At 29.6% G+C, this 18259-nt stretch overlaps 1 protein-coding gene across 5 annotated transcripts in view; it reads left to right on the forward strand.

Moving 5' to 3' along the window:
- Positions 1-18259, forward strand: part of LOC118203454 (cyclin-dependent kinase 17-like) — a 286968-nt gene that overhangs the window by 213592 nt on the left and 55117 nt on the right. For all 5 annotated transcript variants that reach the window (XM_085823207.1, XM_085823211.1, XM_085823224.1 and 2 more), the window contains 5 exons: positions 8127-8239; positions 10678-10806; positions 13635-13691; positions 14736-14850; positions 17526-17620. In XM_085823207.1, the coding sequence (XP_085679333.1) occupies positions 8127-8239; positions 10678-10806; positions 13635-13691; positions 14736-14850; positions 17526-17620 (509 nt within the window). The remainder of the gene's footprint in view (positions 1-8126; positions 8240-10677; positions 10807-13634; positions 13692-14735; positions 14851-17525; positions 17621-18259) is intronic.

Below are 18259 nucleotides of genomic sequence, written 5' to 3' on the forward strand. Positions count from 1 at the left end.
CGGTAAAGACGCTGAACATTGGTAGTTCGGTCCGAGGTTCGAATCCCGCGAACGGGCTGGCTGCATGGGCGTTTTCGTGGTTTTCCCCATGTGTAATGTGTATACGAGCCAGTTTCCCTTAGAAAGTCCTCCACGAAGGCATCCCTTCCTTTAGGCAGATAGCCCTCGTGTGCTTTGCCATAGTTGAATAATCCAATCCAATCCTTTATGAGATGAAGAATCACAGGATTTTGAAATGCCATGCATAGTAGAATTGATGAGAGAATTTTTACTTCCTTGTGCGAAGTAAAAAGGAAGTATTATAATCGCGAAACATTTCGGGTATCATATTTCAACAAATATATCCGTTTTGACTGCTATCGAAAGCAATTTAACGATGTTTTTTCGTGATATCTGTACGTAAAGACACATGAAGAACTTTTTTCCCCAAAACGAATTATAAAACTAGTTTAAAATGGATTCAGAAGATATCTTTTCGTGGCTTCTGTACATACGTATACGTATGTATGTATGCATCTCGCATACTCAAAAACGAATAATCTCAGAACGTTGATCCACTCTGTTACTCGGCTCTCCCAGTTAAGGTTTTTATGCCTTTAGTTAACCTGCATGTTATATTTTTTAAATTATCAACAGTTTAAAAGTAGTTTAAGCGCGGCTAAGCCTAATTTGTTACCACAGCAGCCATATTTGTTTACATTTGAAACTTAGCAGAATAGTGGAGTTGTTGCCAATCTAAAAAAACTAAGCTTCGCAACAACAAAGTAACGTCTTCTATTATTGCGATTTAAATTATACGTAATCCATTCTGGAATTATTATTTAAATTATTAAATTATATCATATATTAACTCAGCATAGCGTCCACAACAAATTAAGTCAATCTGTACGTCTTCAGTGTCATTTTGCCGTGTGAGAGCAAAAGTAAACTTTCAGTTTTGTGCATCGAATAATCTGCCTACCCCCTGGCCGAATTGCTTGTTTTTGTGTAGAAACTCTTAATTTTAATTGTAAAATTTGTTCTGTAAACATTTAATGAAAAATGTGAGTTTCGGTTAAATTATTACTGCAGTAACATAAATATGAAAGAATTTCTCACCGAAAGAAAATTATTTCATTGTTTTATTTCTTTTGTTACTGGGTAAGACCAAATAAAGAGGTGCAACACTCTGAAGTTTTCCAGTTTGAAATACACTCTTCAGAATGCATCTCTTTATACTGTAGTATTCCTACGAATTTTCGTCAAAATTATAAGTTTTACGTCTTGTGAAGAAGTATTTTTTTAAATACAAACTGAAGAAGTATCTAAGGTATAAAAGCGAGTTCTTTGCGTTTAAGAAATCTTACTGAACTGTTCTATTATGAACAGAAATAACGTTTTCTATTATGAATAGAAGTAAATCATGCTTAATTGCAGTTTATTTATGCCTGAGAACGTATAACTGTGTGTGTCTCAGTCATTTTATTTAGAAGAGACGTGAAGGTAGGTAACAGGCATCGAATTTAAATAAGATTTGAACCGTTACCAATTTAAATAAGATTTGGAACGCTACCATAAAGATAATATTGTAACCTAATGCATAAACACTGAAACAAGTTTCATACAAAAATTATCAGTGTTTATGTAATTATGAAAAGAAACGAAATAAGAGTGGTTGAGCACTTGAAATGCTAGCACATCTGCGGAGAATATATATCATCGACCCGCCGCTTCTGAAAGAACGCTATTGATGAAAAACGTGAATGACGTCAAAAACCGACGTCATCATCGGCTTTCGGAGGCTGGATAATTTTTCTGTTGTGCACACTTGAGCTTCTGCAGAATCCAATAATGTTTCAAGTATATATATATATTTTAAATTTCAAGATTTTGAGGATGGTTATTACACGGTTTTCTGTATAAAATATTGTTATTCTTGATATGTTAACTGGTTGCTTGATTGTTGGTCACTACCATTTTCAGTATTGAATATGAACATTATATGTGGTAACTTGATATTAAATTAAGTGAGATAAATGCTTGTTATGTTTATTTTCTTAATCTAACCCGATACGGATGTCATGTACACATCTGTGTCAATTTATTGACTTCATAAACATATATAACATAATTTTGTTCTTTGCCTTACTTAAGCCAAAATAAAAAAATAAGTAATAAGAGCAAACTCAAATCTTACCCGAAGCTTAAACTTCGAAAGACTGAGCGATCTTTAGTTTTGGTATCAGTACTGAGGCTGTTACTATTTCATGCTAGATAAGATGATTAATTTGTCTTTTAGACTGTAACCATTCATTTCTTACAGTAAACAGTGATTTAAAAATATTATAATACGTATTAGCATTTATAGCGTTAATACAGTTAAAAAGTTCCTTTTTTCAATCCGTGTGTTATGTGTTTGTTTACGTCTCCATTAAAATTGGGATGATTTATATAAACGTCAATAATAACTAATTAACTAAATTAAGAAACCAACTTAGAGGTATACGCTGGGAGGGGAGAAAAGAAATCGGATAGTTCTATATCTCTCGTTCTACTGGGTCGATTGACGAAATTTAATTTGAGTTTTTCATATCTCGAAAGAGCGACCAATATATTATTACATTTATGTATATCATTGTTCTAGCATAGGCATTTTGACATAAAATTGGACGTTTTCTGAAATTACATGCCGATTTTTTTCTCTATTTTGATTGTACAACTCAAATTATGCCTTAATATTAAATTTTGTAAACTGGTGAAACTTGCCGAGAAATTTAAAAATTTATCTTGGCCCAATTTTTTCAGTTTGCGCCAATAATAATTGACTTCGCGAAATTCTTAATTTATGGTAACCTATTTTCATTTTCTTTTCATTGTGCATGAAAGGAAAAAAAGGTGCATCATTCATTCTTTCAAATAATTTTAACAAAGTGTCTAAACCACATTTGGCGTTATTATCGCTTAAAACAAATATGCTAAATTTCAGAACATGTCACTATATAAATTCACGTATATCTTTAGAAATTTTTAACAAAAAACTCTAATTTTTTGCAGGTATGACTCGAAATACATCTACTTTAAAGTGATGTTAAAAATTTTATAGGTTGTAATTCAAAATGTTTTTCAAAAAATTTATAAAAATAACTAAAAAATACAAAATTTTAAAAATAAATAAGAAAATATCTTCGAATTTTATTTGTATCGAACCTAAATATCAAATTGTGAAAGAAGGAATCGAGTAACTTAATAAACAAAGAGATATTAATAAATGTATATCATATTCAATAATTTAAAAATTTCATGTTAAAATTTTGAGAATTAATTTTTTAAAAACTATGTGTATAATTTTTAAGCTTGGCACTTGGGTATAATTAGTCACAGAAGTGAATTGCATGGATAACCGGACCTTCTGGAATATGCCTGGCATTTACATGCATATCTGCAAGTTCATTCATTCATTATTAATTGTGCCGAGATATTGCATTTAAATGCAACATGTCTGGCTCATGACTAGTATGCCCAAGAAGCACATGACATACCTATGTCTGGATTGGGTGACAGGAGGTATCAGAATTGGCGAAAAGAGGGGTGACCACAGGACGTCACTAGCTGGAAATCGAACATGAAGGCCAAAGACCAGGAGAGGCAGCAAGATGTGGAGTGTCTGAAATAATGTTGTTCATGGTGGGTAAAGTGGAGAAAATACATGAAATAAGCAAACACAATTTTATTTCAAAAATATAAGAATTCAACATAGGTGAATATATACACATACATAAATACGAAGAATTTCAAAGTACAATATGAAATAAAGTTATATATAGTATTTACAGAAAAAAACACATGATGTTGCATAAGTAAATCTGACTACGTTGGAAAATTAGAGTCCCGAGTGAGGAAGGCCGCTAAAAGTCTGATCTTTGCATCCTCTGGAAACACGATGTAATCAAAAACCTTAAAGTAACTCATGTGGGAGAAGTTTCTCGTTTTATCAAAAAATTTACAAATTGAATTGTGAAGGAAATTCTCGACATTCTCTATTTTCAAATCCCTGTGAAGTGTTTCATTAGAAACGTAAAAATGGGCATTTGTGATAAGTCTTAGAAATTTATTTTGTGTAACCTGTAATTTCTTGAGGTCATTTTTTGAATAGGTCGCCCAAGCTGGAGACACGTAAGAAAAAATTGGTCTAATTATAGCAGTATAAATATGCCCTTTTCTTCTTAACCTTTTCGCGACGGCAAACCTTTGTTTAAGACGCTCGAATGGGATGGAAAGGAATCGAAGGCAGTCACCGTACAGGACGGAGGTTTTGCATCCCTAAGCCTAATTTTATAAAAAAAAAATGAGAAAAAAAAAGTTTCACTTCTAGCCTTATAATTTTTGGTATCATTTTAGATTATTACTTGAGCTTGTATATTTGTTAAAATTAGCCCTTAATAACGTTTTTTTCTTTATTTTACATGAAAATATACTTAAAAATTTCCTTATTCTGTAAAATAATTTTCGGAAGCGCTATTCAAATTAGTCCAAAGTTTTAATGGATAAAATCCATCAATAAAGTCTAAAATTAATAAAACAACACAATAAAGACTATTTACAGTAAGAAGTAACAAAATTTAAAATGAAAACGAGTGTGGTAAATCTCGAAGCACAGAGAAGTATCACTTTCTAAATCTTAGAAAAAGTATCACTTTTTAACTCTTTAGAAAATGAATCAGTATTCTCATTTGCGTTAGTAAATGGTTCACTAACCATACGAGGGTATTCTTCCTCTGATAAATAGCGCCTTCACGCCATAATAGACTGGAGTTGAGACATCCCGAAATAAAAAGAGGAAAAACGGTAATATATCTGAAGTCAGTGCAAAACTGACTGGGCTGTCTAGTAACCCTAAAAGACTCTATATAGTGGAGGGAAAATAGAATAAAAAAAGCAATTGGATATAAATCAGACACGCAAATATTTTATATTAGCACGCTGCGATTTAAAAAGCCCACCTCTGTTTACGCTTTCGCTTCCCTTCCTCACCCTCGCAACAGTTGATGAGTAAAATACCAAAGTCAGACAGAATATATCAAACTCATGGTCAGGAACCTAAAAATGTGTTCATTTCAAAAGTAATGGGCATAGAATGCCATCTAGTGGCCTTCAGAAAAACGTTCCAGCTTAAAATGCGTATACGCATCACCCGTCCTCTGAATGCAGTCTCTAGCGATGCATGGATGGAACACCCGGCTGTAAGAGACGTTCTTAGGAAATGCGTATATGGGATGCCCATCCTGAAAGGGTTAAATCAAGTTTTGAATTTTTCCCAGTCAGTGGAATAAGATCTCTAATAGCAGCTGCAGTTTTAGACCTGGCCTTATTGATATGATCTTTCCATGTGAATGTATTATTTAAAACTACTCCCAGGTAGGTAGCCTTTTTTATAACTGGCACTTCCACGTTAAAAATTTTTAGTTTGTTTTCAGAAGGACTTCTAGAATGTTTTTCCCCTATAATAATTAACTGCCATTTTTTTGCGTTGATGGCAATACGCCATTTTGTACACCAGTGCTTGATTTCTGGTATCAATTTTACTTATACCGGTTCGTATTACTTCTGCAAAGTCACCTATTCGAATGATGACTGGCTTCACAGGTCAAACAGCTGTGCCTTTGTATGGAAGTTATGTACACACAGCACCCTCTACACCACCAGGCGTTCCTCTGCGCCCATACTTTCCTATGTGAAATCTCTTTCTTTTCCTATTCCCTACCTCCCCACCAAATATTGATGATGAATTTTGAATCACCCTGTATATAAATCTAATATTATCCTAAGTGACGCTTTTCAAATGTGAAAAATGCAAGTTAAATTTCGTGAATTGGTTCAATAGAACGGGAGATATAGAACTGCCCCCCTCTTTTGTGTGTGTGTGTGCAGAGTATACATATACACTAATTTAAGGGTGATTTGGATATTTGAATTTCTCAAATCCGAAACTTCCAGATTTGAGAAATTGCATGTACACTGCAAAAAAAAAAAAAAAAAAAGTTGTATGCCACCTGTTCTACTGGGCCGATTGACGAAATTCAACTTGCACTTTTCATATCTTGAAAGCATGACTTAGGATATGTATTAGATTTAAATATAACGTTTTTTTAATATAGGTATTTTGACACAAAATCGGGCCTTTTCTGAAATGACATCAAATAATCGAAAAGGAAATTTCAGTTATTGTTATTTGAGGCTATGTGTTTGAGATTGTAATGATTTAAAATGATAGAGCTCATGATTATGGTTACCATAAAAAAATTGTGAAACTTTCAAATGGCAGCACAGCCTTTTATCTTGTGCAGTTTGATCAGTGCACTGAAAAGCCATAAAGGGCATTAGAACATTACACGTATGATGAAATTTAACAACATAAAGCATTTGCAAAGAAGGCCATTGTTAAGGACAGTGACAACACGAGAGGAGAGGGGGAAAAAAAAAAAACTTTAATTGGAATTGCAGGTTTTTCAATGTGTCCACCTTCACAGATTGCACCTTCAGATGCATGATTATTGACAATAATGATGAACGTAACATCGCAAAAAGAAATCTGTATAACTTCACATTTTTTGTCTTTTTTCAGTTCTGGCAAATCTCATAGATTTGATGTGCACACCTTAACCGTAGACCAGAAATCCATTGAATGAAGTCGGGAGATTGCAGTGGCCTCAAAAGTGCAAAATTATGGGAGATGACTCTCTTTCCAAAGTGCTGTTGCAGCACTTGCCGAACATGTGTTCAACATGGGAGCGAGTACCAACTTGCACTCGTGTGATCTCATTAATGACACTTCACTACTTCAATACTGGAACAACATACCTGTGGAAGTGACCTCTTCAAAGAAGTATGGACTGAGAATGAAACGGCTTGCAATGTTGTACCATGCTTTGGTTTTAGCTTCTTGTTAAAGAGGCTGGTGCCATTATAGTGAGGATTTTCATCAGCCAGTCAGTTCAGTTCTTGAAGTCTGCATTCCCATTTAAGGTGAAATTCGTCTCATCCATCCATAATATACGCAGTGGCCACCTGCTCTCTTCATTGTAGCTAATGCTAAAAAAATTCACTTATTGAACATGCTGTTACTCATCTCCAGGTTGCAACATCTGGATGTGCTCGAAAGAATTAGGAAGCATCCTCAGAACTGAGCACAGAAATTTGAGGACTGTGGTTTTCAGTGCGTCCAAATTGCGGGTAACACGTCTTGCATTATGCATCCATTGCACTAGCAGTAACTTACGATTATTTCATGTTTATTCTGGACAATACATAGCTTTTTTGTTATAAACCATCACAATCTCGAACACATGCCTTCAAATACAAATATCTAAAATTTCATTTCGATTGATTGAGTGGATTGACTGATAAGAGCTCATATATTGAGAAAGTTTTTTATGACCACCCTGTGTATATCATTATTGAAAGCCCATTTTAGTGAAATAGGTTGAAAATTTTAAATCATTAAGGTATCTTGCAGTTAACTAGGTTGAAAATTTTAAATCATTAAGGTATCTTGAAGTTAATGGAATTAAATTTCTATAGATCAATTTGACTTGTGAATGCACAGCAACATCTTTTGAAATTCTTTGAATGGAAGTTTAGTTTTAGCAAATCATTGAACCTTAGGTAATTGAATTCCGTAAGCTGTTGAAAAATATTTTTCATTTCAGTTTACAAATAATGAATAAGTTTTTTAATGGGCAAAAATTTCTTGGGCTTATTATATTTATAAACATATATTAAAAAGTTTGTTTTTGCTTCCCATGGGATGGATTGAACATTAGTTTTGGAACCTTGCTTAAAAATTTCTGTTGTAGGTCATTAATTTGCCTCTTATGGGAATCTGCTGAAGAATGTGCCTCATATGAAAATACTGGCTAACAAAGAACTAAATGTAGATTATAATATCTCTCTTGAAATAATTTTTGCCTTGAAAAAAGTATCAGAGTTGGATATATATTCGGAGATATTTTTTAATTTAAAATTATACTATATCTTCCAGAGTGTATAAACATATAGTTCATTATATTTAATCATTTTAAATGTCTGTCAAGTTTTAATATTATAAACATCTCTCTCTTTTTTTTTTTTTTTTTTTTTTTTTTTTGTAGGTGTGGTCCATGAACATCCTAGAATAGGATCAGATGGAGAGAGTGAAGAAGTCTCAGCAGCTTCCGATGAAGTTGTTTCTCCTGTTGTCCTTCGAAGAAAGCAAAATTATCGAGTAAGTGTTTCCCCCCTCCCATATTGAGTAAATAATATATAATTTGTGTGGACTATTATAGATTTACTTCATATATTATATTATATATTTATACATTATATTTATTATATTATTTTTAATATCCATATCTTTGTAACTGTGAGTCTTTTTTTAAGATTTAGATAACTTTGGTCTTGTTTTTATAATAGCATTCAGTATGCCTCGATGCCAGTAGTACCTCGGTGTACATCCAAGTTGTTAGTTTTGCATATAAACAAGTGTCCTTTTTGGATGCAAAATTTTTGTTTGGAATTATGACTCGAGTTCAGTAAGCCATGGGTGTATGCACTGCACTTGTTTACCTCTTTGGGGATAATGCTACAACTTCCTAAGAACATTACTATGCATGCTGCTTCACTTCAGTAAACAACTTGTACTATAACTCTGAATTCTCAAGTGATTTTATGTTTTTTGTGTAAATGTTTTATGAATTCATTAATGATGAATTTTAAGAAAGTTAATGAAAAGAGTCAAGCAATGAAAAAAATTGTTGAAAAGTATTAACATATCATGCCTATCGAAGACTTGATTATTGCATATTGTATGCTAAATGCAGTGGTGTCTATGACTGGGAAATAAACAAAGACTATCAAATTGGCCAATGTTATGAAAAGGCTGAAATCAATTACAAAACTAAGATTGTAGACATGGAGCATGTTCAAAAATTGTTTTTTATCTTGTTAACAAAATGGCACTTATGTACAGTATCATGTAATGTTTCGTTTTTGTATAGTATACATTTCACTCGCTGGACTTTTGTTTTAGTATTAAACAGTGTTATAACAACAATGCTAGGATTTTTTATAAGAATGGATTAATTACTTTATTTTTTATTGGAAAAATTTTCTTGGTGTGTGTTCGAGGATCTGGAATGGATTAATGATCCATCTGAAGTACCACTATAAAACCAATTTATTTTCTTTAAAATGTGTTACAATCAACATACTAAAATCTTGACATTTAACAAATTTAAACTTGTGCCTTGTATACTGTTATGATCGGGAAGTTGCTATTAAACTAACATGATATTTTATGTATAATATTTAGCTTTTTACATATGCTATCAAAAAAATTTCAGATTTCAGATCAATATTGCATTTTTAAAAATGCTTGAAAGTTTGTTCCTTTGTAACCTTGCAGTATTCCATAAAGCATAGCATATCATTAAAAGATTTCATGGAGTTAGTGGATAGATGATGCATTGATTTTTAAAATGCAGTTCTATTCGGAGATTTCAAGGCGGGCAAATTCCAATATATATTTGTTGATTCATGAATGTACAGTTTTGAGGAAAGCGTCAAACAGAAACAGTAACTTTTATACATTTTTGAAGGTCAAACAGAAGCATTAACTTCTATACATTCTTATTTTGATAAGATAGTAGTCATAATAATAGACTGAAAACTGTATCAAATATGATAGTTAAGGAAGAGTTTCATTCCAAACAAACATTAGTCTTCTATCTTTACATATTATGTACAGGGGTAGATAAAATAAAAATATATCCCATAACTACTTGAGGGCTGAAAATAAAAGTATGGTTCATTAAAAAAGCTGGCAGGATTTTGTACTGTATATCCCACAAGATTAAAGGAGTCATGCATTGCAATTAGTCATTTTTAAAACCAAATAGCTATCAAGTCACTGAAAATATTAATGAAACGTTAGCAAACTGTTGACATGTACTATTGAAATAGTATCCAAATTAGAGTGAAAGTATATGGCGAGTATATTATAAATTTTCCATAAGAGAAGCAATTGCTTTAGTTGCTGTTAACCCTGTAGTTGTTCCTTTTCTAGAGTGAGTAGAATAGTTTCTTTTGAACATAAACTCTTAAACATATGCATTTTAGGGTCTGAGGGAAAGTGCTATTTGAGATTAATGGAGAGTTAAATTTATTTTCTTATAAAGTCCATTTTTAGTTATGTTTAGTAGTTAGTTTAATGAAATTAAGGATATTATATTAGAATCTAAAATGTGGAAAAATTTACGATTAACTTATTTAATTTAATTAAAATAATTAAAATGTATTCACCAATAATTATAAAATGTCCCTTTACTTACAATTTTAGATACATGTAATTTTTTTAATTGGTCTGATTGAAAAAGAAAAAAGAAGTATGTACTTTAAGAAATAAAGTTCAAAGTTCATTATATAACTATATCACAATGCATTATAACAGAAAGATTTCTGCCATGTGAATCATTTTAATTGAATTCTTAAATAGTGTTTGCTATCTCTCTCTCCCTATAAAAAGAACCATAATTTAGTAATATTAAAATTTATTTGAAATATTTTTCCCCAATAAAAAATTTATATGCTTATTTATTATACTCTTTCTTGCCTATTTAAAAGTCTTTTTAATAAGTTTACAAAAAGTGTTTGGGTTCATTATAGAAAGAAATCAGCAAACGCTTCTCCCTTCCTGCTGATGTCCACCTGCCTGACAGCTTTCTTGCCAAACAGTTATCAGTGAGTCCTACTTTGGATGGACCTATCAGTCGTACACTTAGGAGACAATCTTTGGTGAGCCTTTGCCTGTTTTAAAATTTTTCCTAACTTTGAAGAAGATTATTGGGCCTAAAAGCATTGTGATATTTGAAAGTATATTTTTATAAAGTTAATTTAACTTCAAACTAGAATGCTTACCTTGAATTAATTGTAATTTTTTTAACTATTTCATCGAATGAAAAAAAAATATTGTTCTACGATTCTAATATTTGTCTATCAGACATGTAATTTTATAATAATTAATAGTGAGTAAATTTTTCTGCGATAAATATAATTAGGTATTTTTAATGTCAGCATAGATAAATTTAAGTTTTTTCTTACTGTTATGACTCCAGTTATTTAAAAAGCACTTTTATACATTCTTAAAGGTCAAACAGAAACATTAACTTCTATACATTCTTATTTTGATAAGATAGTAGTCATAATAATAGACTAAAAACTTTATCAAATTTGAAAGTTAAGGAAGAGTGAAATTTGCTGTGCCTGGCTGAACTCAAGTTAATCGGAATTAATTTATTCTGTTTTCTTCTTTGCTATGCCTTAAAAAAAAAAAAAAAAAAAAAAAAAAAAAAAAAAATCTTCAACCTTCTATTCCAAACAAACATTAGTCTTCTAGCTTTACATATTATATACAGGGGTAGATAAAATAAAAATATATTCCATAAGTACTGGAGGGCTGAAAATAAAAGTGTGGTTCATTAAAAAGGCTGGCAGGATTTTGTACTGTATATCCCACAAGATTAAAGGAGTCATGCATTACAATTAGTCATTTTTAAAAACAAATAGCTATCAAGTCACTGAAAATATTAACGAAACCTTAGCAAACTGTTGACATGTACTATTGAAATAGTATTAATAAATTCCTAATATGTATTACAATCAGGAGTCCTAATTAAGGTCATTTATAATCTATATCATGAAAAGAGCTGTAAGTAAGCGACATATTATTGTATTTCTATCATGTTTTCTGTGTTTTTTTTTTCAAAAATATATCAATAGTTTTTGATTTGTTAAGAGGTGAGGAAGGTACTAAATCATTCTTCAAAGAAAGAGGTGTTTTACTTCACATTCAAGTTTACAAAAATGGCTATCAAATGAAATTGTGCTATCAGCATAAGCAAGTGCATTATAAAACGTTACAAGTTTACATTCTGACAACTTATTCAGTGGTTTTATATTATCTTCTATAACAGTGATGTGATTCATTTACTTTTAAACAGAGGAACTTACGTGCATGGGAAAAGTGATATGATGTGTAAGTGTGAAGTAAACATGCTTGCTATGTAGGTTCATAATTGTATCTTCGTTAAAACTTGGACATAATTATGGCATCATTTAAATAAAATGAGGGTTGTAATAATAAGGAAGTAAATTTGTTCTTATATACATGGTATTATTTTAAAATAGAATTTTTGTATATGATTTGCCATATTTTTATTGAAATACGAAATATCAGATGCTTACAGTAGAAGTTATATCATCAGAACTCAGAAGTTGCAAAATTCAAATATGACTTTGTTAATAGCATATAACCTGAAGAAATATCCAAATTTGTTTAGAACTGCTGTTAAATATTTTATGCTTTTTAAAACTGCTTATATAAGTGGAACTTTTTTTTTAAAACTGTTTTTTTAATAGCTGAATGATGATGACTTACAACTGTACATCACAGAGCAAACATAATCATCTCATTGGTTAATGACTATAATTTGTGTGTTGGGGGGAGGAGTTGTCTTTTTTAGTGCGTTTTTAGCAATATATGTAACTAATGGATGTAAAATTCAGTGTGTGTATTTATATAATTTTATGTTCCTTTGCAATAATATATACTTAATTCTGTTTTTACATGAATTCAAAGTAAATTTTTTTCTTTTTATACTTGTCATTATGATTTAACACAAGCTGGCCAAACCAATTTCTAAGGATTTTATTTATTTATTTATTCTTATTATAAATTTAATTGTAAAAGAATTTTTATTTGTGCCATAGTGGTACTTGCACATATGAATAGATTGCATAACAGTTACTAGAGGAGAATGAAGTGCCTCTCCACAGCATTGAAATAGTTGACAGCCTCTTACAGAGAATTATGTTAATGCCTTATCAAATTGTGATCATTACAATTAATAACTGAATTCATTCATAAAGATGGTGAAACATCAGGGTACCAGAGGAGACTCATGCTGATTTTGCTCAAAGTGGTACCAAAGATTTTTATTGATAGAGGAAGAAGCTAACGGCCACATTCCTAGTGATTTTCCATTTGTGCGCAGATGCATGTGCTGTTTCTTGTCAGAAGGAGAAAATGAATGAAATCTTTCTATGTGTGAAAACTTTTTTTTTTTTTTTTTTTTTTTTTTTTTTTTTTTTTTTTTGTTTCATGTAATAATTTTTTTAAATTTCAAATGCAAGTTTATTATATTATTTATTACACATGTATTTTGTCAAAATAAAATATTTAGGGTATTTCATAACTTTATTTCTATTTTTTGCTGGTCTTCTAGATCTCGAACCAATTTTCTTTTCTTCTATGGATACGACATATTTCTTTGAATTTTTTCATAGAATATATCCCTTATATAAAAACAGAATTAGGTGTATAGTATAGGTATGGTATGCCAGTTATGTACACATTTCCATGGAATAAGGTTAAAGCATAATGAGGTTAAGAACTTGCGTTTGACTATAAGTAATGTCATATATATGTAACGTAAATTGGTTATTCATTTATATCAATTTCTTAATATTACCAGTTATATATAGCAGTTTGTAATTTCTTAATATTACCTGATATGTATCATAATTTTTATCTATATCATATTCTTTGTCTAAATTTTTTCCAGTCAGAAATAGGTTTTGGCAGGATGGAGTCTTACCTTAAATTACATAAACTTGGTGAGGTAAGTGCATGTTGGTATATTTTTTTATATTATATTCATTTATTTTATATTTATTATTATTATAAGAAAGTAGTTTTACTCTCTTCCGATAGTACATTGATATTTTCACCCAAAATAACAGGCAGTCAGTCGTAAATTAGGTAATACTTTTCAGATCTTCTCTGTTATAGGTCAGAGATTCAAGTTTTTGTAAACACAAAAAGTCTCTCTCTTAGATTAATTATTTAAGTAAACAAAGAACTAAAACATAACAACACACTTTACAAACTTATATTGACTTTATTTACTTGAAAAATATTAAGCCACATATGAGATAAAAAAATTCATTTAATTTAAAATTGATCAATGAGAATGATGTTGGCTTGCATATAATCTGATGATTTCTGTCTTTATTTCAAAATCTGTGCATTACTTAACATAAATTACAATCAACTTAGTACTGCAGTATACATTAATTCAAGTTGGTGTAAATTTTTCTACAGAAATTTGGCATCATATGATGGAAAAGAGCCTAATTTTCTTGTATCTAAATAAATTTTGTTATAAGTAGAAACTTACTATTTGATCACTGTTTATTATGAAATTCCATACTTTCTATTGATCATAGTTGTGAATTTCCATAACTATTGTGCTGAAATTTCATATGAGCAACTGATCTTCAATAAAATCAATTTAGCATTTGTATTCAGTATTAAATTTCAACTTATATTATGATAGTGTGTGTAATAATTTGATAGTATTTTTGTTAAATTTATTTTTTAATTATATTTTGATAATAATTTTAGGGGGTTTATATGATGCAGTAGATTTTATAAGTGATGGTAATTTTTTTGGATTATAGTATTGTAAAATTTAAAATAACATCTGTTAGATTACCATGATTTGTAGCATTTTATTTCATGTGCATTCTTGCTATACTTCTAAAATGCTGAAAAATTTGATGTGAAAAGCCACATGCAGAGGAGAAAAAGAATGTTCATGAGATAAAATATATAAAAATTCTAAAATTTTTTCTTTTCATTATTTAAATTGATTTTTTCACAGGGTACTTATGCTACAGTATATGCTGGTAAAAGTCGACTAACTGGTAATTTAGTAGCTCTTAAACAAATCAGGTTAGAACATGAAGAAGGAGCACCTTGCACTGCCATTAGAGAAGGTAGATTTCTAATTTCACTTTTATTTGAGATAGGAAATAAATGAAAATTGCTTTAACTTTGTTACAATAATTATTATTGTACTGATAAAATAATCCCAATGTTCTATTTATAATTGTATTGTCGCGTGCGTATGGTTTCATTATGAATTAAATGCACAAGTCCGATGAAAAATGAATAAAATTTATTATTATCACAACAAATAGAAAACAAAGTGCTTAAATTTCCTCAGATATTCGTACAGTATTACAATATCTCACAGTAACGTTCAACAGAACTTAATTCAAAACAGCTAAAGAAAGCTAATCCGCGAATTTGCTACAGTCAACAAAAACAGTTTTCTAAACAAACTCTTAAAACAACAACTGCGAATTGAGAGGTTTTCCTCTTCCTCCTTTTATAAGCTTTTTAAATCACGCACAAGATTGTTCTAGCAATTTCTTGAAATCAAAAAGAGATATTTATTTATTAAATGTTAAATACACGTGCTCTTGTATCTTTAATTTTCTGGCTTAGCTTTCTTATAATATTCATCACGCGCTGCACTGCACAGGGAATAAAACAATTTAATTAATAATTCTACTGATATTAGCTATTTAAATACCAAATCCATAACAGTATTAAAATAGTGAATGTTTATGATGTTTTCCATATCTTGTTACAAACTTTATATAGCTAAACCTTGTAATAATAGTTCTAAATCTCCACAGCACTAAATGAGGAAAGTTGAAGCACATTAAAAACTAATCAAAATTTAAATAAATGTATTTGTATTTTTTGAGTTTTGGAAAGAAGGGGTGGGAAGGAATGATCATCTTAATAGTAATGAAAGGAGTGCAGGGGGCAGAAAAGGATTTAAAACTACTAGTCTCAAGTCTTTTTTCCTTCCTAGCCAAAAGCAGTATGATAACTGTAGTATTTATGAAGTGACAGGAAGAAATTTCATTCATGTGTGAATATGATAACTGTAGTATTTATGAAGTGCCAGAAGAGATTTCATTCATGTGTGGCACCTGAAAAACTATGTATGAAGTGCCATAAATTCTTGTGATAGCATGATGTAGAAATATAATATGAGTACATAAACTGAAGTCCAGAGCTAAGGTAAAATAAAAAATCCCATAGTTTTCTTATTATTTTTTTATATTCTGTTATCAATTCTTATAATTAATTTCCATTTATAATTAATCTGCTTATCGTTATATTTAATCAAATACTAGTTCTTTTAAATGTAGTATTAGAGATACTTTAAAATAAGACTGTTGGCATATCTATGTACAAAAATTATATAATTTATAAATTATTTAAAGTGGCTTGCAGTTACGTGGTTCAAAATCATAATTATTTTCCATGATAAATATTTATTATTATAGGGAAAAAAATTTAGTGTGTCATTTGCCTGGAAAAAGAATTATGAGTAGTGTAAAATTTTTTGAAAGTATGAAAATATAATGGATCACAAAGTACATAGCAGTAATTGCAGTATGGATCCTCAGTTAATGTGAATTCAATATGTTAAAATCAGTCAGTGTGATCAATTGCAGTAATGCTGTTTATTATTTTAAACGAGTTAATAATTGTTGTTAATATTATTCTGCTGGATTTTCATTTATAATAATAAATAAAAATTATTATTTTTAAGTAGTAATTGAATGGGAATGCTCTTCAACTACAGCAGCATGCATGTCAGGGAGGTAAAGATTGCAAATAATAAATTGTTATGATAAAAACCTTAAGCTAATTTTTTAATCATATTGAACATGCTTTATTTGATTTATTCCTAAAGGGGAACAAATTTTGAAGTCTACTCAAACAAAATTTTGATAAAGAAATCTGTAATTATTGCAAATTGTATGACAATATAAGAAAGTTCAGCACTGTTCGAACATCTTTACATTTTAGGGTGGGGGAGGGGGTAAAGCTGTTCATCAGTCGAAAATTTATAGTCAACAAAAATTTATTGAAGTGATTTTTATTAAATCTGATGATGTTTATCTTCTAATAATAGCTAACTTTTGTCCCTTAATTTATGCTTATTAACAGAATTAATGAATGAATTTTGATTAACATATTTATGATATCTTGTGAAGTTTTGCATGGTTTGTAATAACTTATGGATTAATTAACACATAAAAGTACCCATCTGAGTAAAATTTGTTAAACAAAATGTGAGAAATTTTTGAATATTTGTTAAAGAAAATGCAAAAAACGAAGCTTAAATTTTTTATGAAATATACATAAAACTAATTAACTGCTTCATGAAGCAGTTTATAATTGCAAAATTAATAATGTTATTTTAGGTCTTTTTGATTGAATGATTCTTCTTATTTTGTAACGTATATTTTGTACAAATTTACAGGAAATTGATAATTTTAGCAAAATTTGAGGAAGTAGAAATAATTTATGTATATATATTTAAAAGGCAGTCAAATTTAAGAAAAGAAGATCAGGCATTTTAGTTATTCATCTTCCATTGTTAAAAGAATTCTTTATCTTTCAATAAATTAATAATTATAAACTATGCAAATGTTTTTAGGTTTAAAAAAAATATTTTTATTGTTTTCGTAGCAACTTATGTTTAAATTATCTTTTTAAGTTTTAAATTCAATGAAAGTGAAAAGTATATTAAATTAATTTTTGTTTGCTTATTTGTGAATTATGTTTTATTATTTTTTAGTTTCCCTGTTAAAAGATTTGAGGCACAATAATATAGTTACCCTTCATGACATTGTTCACACTGAAAAGACTCTTACTCTAGTTTTTGAATATATGGTAAGAATAATTTTGCTTATATATTTAAGACCATGTTATGGTCATGTAATAATTACTGTGTATTATGTTTACATACCTTAGTGCATTTTTTGGAATAATTTAATATACAAATGTATACTGTAAACAAGTGTGAATAAATGTTTTTAAACTGAGCAGCATTCTTTAATAATATTATGTGAAACTTTTAGTGCCCTTCCATTTTTGTTTTGAATTACATTAAATTTGTTTATTATTTGCACTCATTTTTTAAATTTATTTCGTGGATTTCCTTTGACATTCATCCAAATATAATTTAGAAATGCAACAGCATTGAAAATTTTTGTTGAAATTTTTTGGCTGCTCTTTGAAAAAGACCAAAGAATTTTCAACAATAGGTTATGTTATATTCTTATATTTTTATGTTTTTGTTTTATGGTTTTCCTGTTGGCTAGTTTGCCACTATTTTTAATTTAATTATTCTTTCTTGGTTATGTATATATATATATAGTTCAAAGACCGAGATCCAAAATTTGGGTGATTTTCTGATTTGGGAAATTTCTAGAATTTAGATCATTAGTTTTAAATCTAGTAAGATGACATATTGAAATTATGAAATTAAAATATGAAATAATAAATAATTTATGGCCTTAATCAAATTAA

The sequence above is a fragment of the Stegodyphus dumicola genome, chromosome 1 (genome assembly GCF_044657685.1).
Source record: "Stegodyphus dumicola isolate Sdum_Otavi_A_Nest chromosome 1, ASM4465768v1".
Classification (NCBI taxonomy): Eukaryota; Metazoa; Arthropoda; class Arachnida; order Araneae; family Eresidae; genus Stegodyphus; species Stegodyphus dumicola.